Source organism: Diceros bicornis, chromosome 5, assembly GCF_020826845.1.
Source record: "Diceros bicornis minor isolate mBicDic1 chromosome 5, mDicBic1.mat.cur, whole genome shotgun sequence".
Lineage (NCBI taxonomy): Eukaryota > Metazoa > Chordata > Mammalia > Perissodactyla > Rhinocerotidae > Diceros > Diceros bicornis.
Window position 1 is genome coordinate 29,936,881 of NC_080744.1, and position 7,796 is coordinate 29,944,676.

Below are 7,796 nucleotides of genomic sequence, written 5' to 3' on the forward strand. Positions count from 1 at the left end.
GTATTATAGTTTGGGTGTGCAAGTAAGGGGGAAGGGAGACTTAAAGATTATGTTATCTTATTTATCTCAATTCATTCTCTAAAACTTTGTAAAGGGCTTAAAAAGATTTATGCCAATACACCTTGGATTGAAGATAATTCTAGTTATTAAAACTCACCTAACAATTACAAAATAGCAGAGTTGAGAATTCTACTCATATATATAAACTCTTTGTCAGCTAAATCACAAAGTAAAAGAGCAATGAGCTATCAGAAGTGACAATAAGGTGACTAAAAACATTCTAAATTATTAAGAAATATTACTTTACAATATGGATTTACTTCCATTGTTATTAAGAATGAACTTGACAATCTATACTGTACCTTGGTATATTAGCTAGTGATCACAATTAGTAAAGCATTTAAAAAGTAAATATATAAAACATAAAATAAATGTCCATAATTTTCTTTGTAATATTAATAGTTACGTGATAATCAGTGGAAGGTTTTAAATTTTTAACTAAATGTAATAAAAAGTGTTTTGAATGTTTCTTACTAATTGCAAAAGGACAAAAGCCACATTCCACTGAAACAAAATCCTCTGTTTACTGCCGCTGTAAAAATGGTTAAAATGAGCAAGATGATGATAAATAAAATGCATTCCTTATCAGCAAACACTATAAAAAAGTACCTAGAAACCGTTTCTAATGATTTGCAAACTGAGTGATAGAATGAGTTATGTTTTGTGAGAAAGAGTTTTGCTTTATATAAGTATAGATGACTTTAATATTTGTATATAAAAAAACTTTTGTCAATTGTAATGAGTATTATAATAAAAACAATGTCTCTGACAAAAATCTACAATAATCCATGGGTTAAGTGGTGAATTTGACTAAAATTGAATAAGGACTTAGAGATAAGTGACAGAGTTGTCAACCAATTTGAAAGTTATTCATGACATTCTCTGTTGGCAAGTTATTGAAGCAGACTTTGAAGCCTGTGGAATAAAGCACACCAGGGTCAACAATCTGATTAATTTTGTGAAAGTAATACCTTGTAAAAGAAGATTTTATAATAATATTTTATAGAAAAAGGCATAACGATTATGAAACTATTTCGTGCAGTATAGATGTTCTCTGAAAACTCATAGGAAGATACCTAAATAAAAAATAAAAAATTATTAATATTTTAGTAAGCATAAAACAGTTAGTTGTACTATTGATGTATAATACCAAATTTTAGATTATTTAGCATAATTTATCTTTTAAAGTTTCTACTTCCTGAATATGTTAGTGTTGTACATAATATGTGCTTTTGGTAGTACATTTATAACATATACAGATCAATTTTTATATTGAAGATGTTATGCTTAGAAAAGTTTGAAGATTATTCATCTAAAAAATTACCCACAAAGCTATTAGAAGGAAGGTAAGAGCATAGCTTGGGAGTAATGTGAGGGAAAGGAGGTGTCCTTTAAATCAAAGATGTCTACACTTACTATATCACAACCAATCAACCAACACTCTCATGCCTTTTTTAATCAAGCCAATGCTCAGAGAGAATGGCAGCATCTTAATAGCCGGAAATTAAGTGTAAACATCTCTCCTGGTCATGCTAGGGCAGCAGCCTCGGTGTTTTAACAACTCCCATTGAAATTTGGGTTCCCAGAGCTCCAACAAATCTGCCACCAAAGGGGTTCACATTTTTAGAAAAGAGGCAGAAAACAGTATGCAGAATCACATACAGAGAATCACAGTGAGTGGAAAGTAGATTTTTAATTTTGAATAATCCCTCGAACATGTTTTTTCACATACTGTGCCTTTAGAACAGGTAAGTGAAAATATTATAGAGAGGTAATTCATTAGAAGTTTAATATACTGAAGATGGCATTTAATTAATTTTGTGTTGGCTGGAAGGAAAAGGCTGTGGCTTTTGAAACATCAAATCCTCTCTCACTGGGTGATCAAATAACTATTTCACAATGAGCTATAGCCAACAATTTCTATGAAAATTTAAAGGATATATTCTCTCAAAATGATACTGCAGAGTAAAATTTGGCAGTAGATGGTGATTAAGAATGATGAACAACATTAAGAAAAGTAAATCTTGAGCACCCAGATAACTCATACTATCGTTGAGAGTAAGCGAAATGCTAGAAATTGATAATTTTTTGAGGATTAGGGATACTTTTCTTTTCAAGTTTCAGGTGTTGACAGAAAATGTAAATAAACATATCATAATGATGGTTGGAGAAGGAGCTGGAGAGGGAGAATTAGTGACCAGAACTAGAAATTTAGAAAATCTCTGTATACAAGTTACTGGTAGGCCATAAATACAAATGAGATCTTAAAGGAATAAAGGAGGAGAAGTCTTTACAAGATGTTCATATTCAAGAGAATGAAGGAAAATGTGAATAATTCAGGAAACTCATTATGAGTATTCTAAATAGGAGGAAAAGTATCAAGAAAACTGTTTAACAAACCAGAGGATAGTAAGTTTCCAAATACGTAAGGCAGTCAAAAATATAAATTCAAATGGGGGCCATTAAGAAATGTTAAAACTAGATTGGATTGGATTTCCAGTATGTCATTGATTGTCCCGTAGTGAAATATATTTGAGTACAAGCAGTAGAAGCTGGATAGTACTAGAAAACTGTATTTTACAACACTAAATTAATATATTAAAGACAATTTTAACTTAAGAATAAAAGCAAAAAATGTATAATGGTGTACGTTTTATTGACTATAATTCACATGCTATAAAATTCACCCATTTTAAGTACATATTTTAGTGATTACTCTTATATTCATATATTTGTGCAACCTTCACCACAATTTTATTTTAAATTATTTTCATCACCACAAAAATAAAACTCGTTCCCATTTGCATTTAATCCCCAGCTCAAGGTGACCACTAATATATTTTCTGTCTCTACAGATTTGTGTTTTCCTAGACAAGTTATATAAATGAAATTATACAACATGTGGTCTTGTGTGTCAGGCTTATTTTACTTAGCACAACGTTTTTGAGGTCCATCTGTATTTTAGCCTAAGTATGTATAATTTTTGAAAAACGTAATATCAGTCAAGAATAAAATTATGTTTATTTTCTTAAAATGTTAATAATGAAAGAGGAAGGAAATGTTTATTTGAATCAATTATTTTTATATTAAGTAATATGTGTGGTACACACATGAGCAAGAGCAGAAATGTTCATATCCAATTACTTAATAAAACAAATCTTGGATCATTCCTTTCCTAATAGGAATTAATATGGGAAATTCTCAGGATTGCAATCTTGGATTTAGATGAATGACTCAGATTCAACATACACCCTCTCAGTGCTCATTCTGTGCCTGGCCAGGAGCTCATACACACACCATCTCACTAATACTCACCACATCTATTTGGGGAGGTTCTGCCTCTAGTCTTGTTAAGGTTTACTTAATTATGTGGATCTTGAATTTTCATCTACTAAATAAGATGTGTAGAGCATCTTGACTACAAAGTTCCCTTCTAACTCTAATATATTATTATTCTACCTTCAGTTTCCTCCAAAGCGCATCATAAATTGAGTAAAATTAATTGTAATAAAATGTGTAATTGATTATTCAAGAGGAAGAAAATTTTCTTCATTAATAGGATTTTTGTTTAAACTACATGATAATTTTTTTCCTTTCATTTATATTGCCTTTGTACACTCATAACATAAGAACAGCTGTGTTAAATGGAGAACTAAAGAACTATTTTTAGAAAGCTTGCTTGGAAAAGGAAGGAAAAGAATAAAGGAAACAAATGCTGGGAAAGCCATCAACATAAATGAATGCCACCTTTCCATCTGAAATAAAATAAAAAGCCAAAATAAAGCTTTCTTAATCAATTTATGCTTAATTGTATTAATTTCATATCCAAGTTTTTCTGTTACCGTTGTATCACAGGGCATAAAATTCCATGCAGCAAAGGTATTTGTTCCCAAATTATAGTCGGCATATTCATTCTGTCTAATAATTTTCATTCCTTATCGTTTCTCCAAAGTACATCTAATTATTGCAACTCCTGTCACAAAAATCTCAAAAGCAAAATTCCTACTCACTCACATAATAATCATGTGACACAACCCTTCAAAGAAAGCATGGTGTGATAGTGGTCCTCTCTGTGCTCCTCCAGGTCCGTAGTCTATCATTTAGCATCCACTCTGTATACTCCTGGAGGTTGACCTACAGGAACTACATTTTCATCTTTATTTTCCCTAATTTGTAGGCATTATCCATTTCTTAAAAATATCTAAGGCAGGAAAGCAATTGAGGGAATTAAGGTTAGATAATGGTGATAGGATATTTTGACAAGAGCCTGAGCAGAAATGAAAACAAGGAGAGAATTACAGGTCACTGGAGAAAAGAGAACAGATACTTCCCATGCATCTTCATATCTTAATTCAGTCCCTTTTCTAAATACACTACTGTTCCTATTCACTGCTCTTAATTCTTTTCTTCTTATAAATTCTCACATATTCTCTAAACCTTGTGCTTTTTGTTTGCTGACCATCAGAATTGTTTTTACTTTTTAAGTGTTCTGAAGATAATAACAACCAAGCCTGAGAGTGTATCTGAAGTGTCACTTGGAATTGGTCTCCTTCTTTTACAATTCTTACATGTTGCATACACCCTGCATGAAACTAAATATTTTCTTGTATGGTTTATTGCTATTTTTTGTTTGATAATTATGTACCTCTAGACTGTAAACTCTCTAGACATAGGGCATTGATTCATTCTGTATAAGAAAAAAAACACATGCAGTTAATTATAACATAGGAGAATTCAAACATACTTGTTGAATCATAGTATGTTCCATATGAATAGAACATTCATATGTACCTTATGAATTCAATCAACACTTAATAATTTGACCATAAATAAATATTCTTTTAATTTTGGAGGCAATATGATGTATTGGTATGATCCCAAATTCTGCTGTCAGACTGACTGGGCTTGAATACCAGTTTTGATTCTTGTTAGCTGTGTGACCAAGAGTAAGTCATTAAGTGCCTCTATGCCATAGTTTCCTTATATGCAAAATGAGGATAATAATAATACTTACCTCATGGGATTATTATAAGGGTTAAATGCATTAATGTATGTGAAACAGAACAGAACTTAGCACATAGTAATCACTTAATTGTTATTGATCATTTTTGATCACTCCAGATCCTATGAACAATTAGGAGCCAAGTAAAAAAGCCAAGTAAAGAGGATTTAGTATGATACATTACAACCAAAGCAAAATTTATGTTAGGATTGAATCATTTCACTATTTACTTCTAAAGCACCACATACATACATGTACACACAACACACAAACTCCTCACTATGAACAATGGTAATAACAGGATTTGAGAAATCAAACTCAAAAAAATATGAGGCTGAGTCCATGTTTCCTGAAATTCTCAGTATGCAACACAACAGAAACTAAAAAGCAAAATTATTTTTAAGGAATTCAAAGACTTTCTTCCACGTATAAATTAGCTCCTAATTTTGTGTGTGTGTGTACACTTGTTTGTTTGTTTTAGAACCATAGAATGACCTTCATAAATTATTTCAGAGATATAGGACAATAAAATTCTCTCTTCCAAATTTTATATTCCTTATATGTTGTGATAACCTAATCTCAAGAGGTGACAGGTACAGAAAACTATACTAATAAAAGGCAAAATAAATACTAATTTAGCTACTTATCTAATTTTTCTACATGAGCAAATTAATGACAAAGTCAAGATCAATTGATAAAAGAGTATAATTTGTTAGAATAAAACAAGAGAAAATGAAACTTCCACTCCTTCAAATCCTTTTTATTTACTGCATAATTATAAGAATATTGTTTGAAAATGATGTGACCCATAAAATAATCCCAAATTATAAACAGTAATGTGCCGATATATTTAAGATTATGTGCTCTTGTTCTTAAACAGAAATAGGAAAACATTGGTGTTAATTGTGGCTTTATTTTCTTTAATTCTCTTTGTATGTAAGAACTTCTAGAACCTTTCTGAATTGAGTAAATGGATCTGAAAAATGGATCTGTAGTGGCTGAGTTTATTTTACTAGGATTTTCTGGACCATGGCAACTTCAGATTTTCTACTTTGTGACATTCTCCTTGATCTACAGTGCTACTGTGTTGGGAAACATTCTCATTATGGTCACCGTGACATTTAGTTCTACCCTTCATTCTCCCATGTACTTCCTCCTTGGAAACCTCTCTTTTTTGGACATGTGTCTCTCCACCGTCACCACACCCAAGATGATCACAGACTTGCTCACTGAACCCAAGACCATCTCCACATGGGGTTGCATGGCCCAGATGTTCTTTATGCACTACTTTGGGGGTGCTGAGATGACTCTTTTGATAGCCATGGCCTTTGACAGATATGTAGCCATATGTAAACCCCTGCACTACAGGGCAATCATGAGCCACAGGGTGCTGAATGGGTTTGTGATACGTTCATGGATAACTGGTTTTATACACACCATGAGCCAGAAGGTATTAACAGTAAACTTGCCTTTCTGTGGCCCCAGGGTTGTAGACAATGTATTTTGTGATCTTCCCCTTGTGGTTAAGCTTGCTTGTATTGAAACATATACTCTGGAATTATTTGTCATTGCTGACAGTGGGCTGCTCTCATTTATCTGCTTCATCCTCCTGCTTGTCTCCTACACTGTCATCCTGGTCACTGTACAGCAAAGATCATCTGGAGGGCTCTCCAAGGCTCTGTCCACACTGTCTGCCCACATCATTGTGGTCACTGTGTTCTTCGGACCTTGTATCTTTATCTATGCCTGGCCATTCAGTAGTTTTGCAGGCAATAAAATCCTTGCTGTAGTTTACACTATTGTCACACCCCTACTGAATCCTATTATTTACACACTGAGAAATCAGAAAATGCTAGGGGCCATGAGAAAATTATGGGTCCACCATGTTAGCACCACACAGAACTTCTAGACTATAGCACTATATCATTAACACGACCTTCAAATACTATGCTAACAGAATTTGAATAGACTATATAAGATGCATAGTTTCACTCTTCTTATGTCAGAATCATAACCAGTGCTGGAAAAATGAATAATAAAATATTTTAAATTTATACTTAAATGTTGTTATAATACATAATGATAATTATTGACCTGCAACAAAATAAACATATGAAATAATTGAATATTTTCCAAAGACATTTACTATATATTTATTAATGAAGAAATAATTATGAAAAAATATGAGTGAATACTATTAGAGATAATTTTAATACATATACATTGTTAATTACCTTCATAAAGTTATACTGTCATTAAATGAGGTACCCTGAGCATGATTAAAATAATGTTAACAACAATGGGAAAAGCGTGATTTTAATCTCTTGAACCAATGAGACAAAAAATAGGAATAAATAGTTAAATTTGACAGTATGGTGAATATAAGATGCCAGAATGAGAATAAGATACCATAAGAAAAAAAAAACATGGAAGGACAATTTCAATAGAACTACAAAGAACAGCCTTGAAACAAAATGGTCCAAGAAATAATATAAGCATGCACAGTTAACTATCAAGTCTCAATAAATAAAAATAGGAGCACGTCTTGATTTTATATAAGATACCATGTAATTTTTCTTTCCAAGTGTTTTACATAACACTATAGTTAAATTTGCCTCTGATAGGGTTATAATCCTTCTTGCAGTTATAAGCTAAATCTGATTTGTTTGTGAGTTTTGAAGAGGGAGGCAGTGCATGCTAAATTGGGAATTCCATACTCATTGATGATTAATCT

The 7,796-nt window shown here is 32.0% G+C and overlaps 1 protein-coding gene across 1 annotated transcript; it reads left to right on the forward strand.

The window, feature by feature from the left end:
• Positions 1 to 6,032: 6,032 nt before the first annotated feature.
• On the forward strand, positions 6,033 to 6,971 carry LOC131405345 (olfactory receptor 4L1-like). Its single transcript, XM_058540406.1, has one exon. It carries the CDS (start codon positions 6,033 to 6,035, stop codon positions 6,969 to 6,971), a length of 939 nt encoding a protein of 312 aa, XP_058396389.1.
• Positions 6,972 to 7,796: the final 825 nt, after the last annotated feature.

Excerpts from the sequence above, each read along its gene's own strand:
- LOC131405345 (XM_058540406.1), top strand. The coding sequence starts at position 6,033 with ATGGATCTGAAAAATGGATCTGTAGTGGCTGAGTTTATTTTACTAGGA.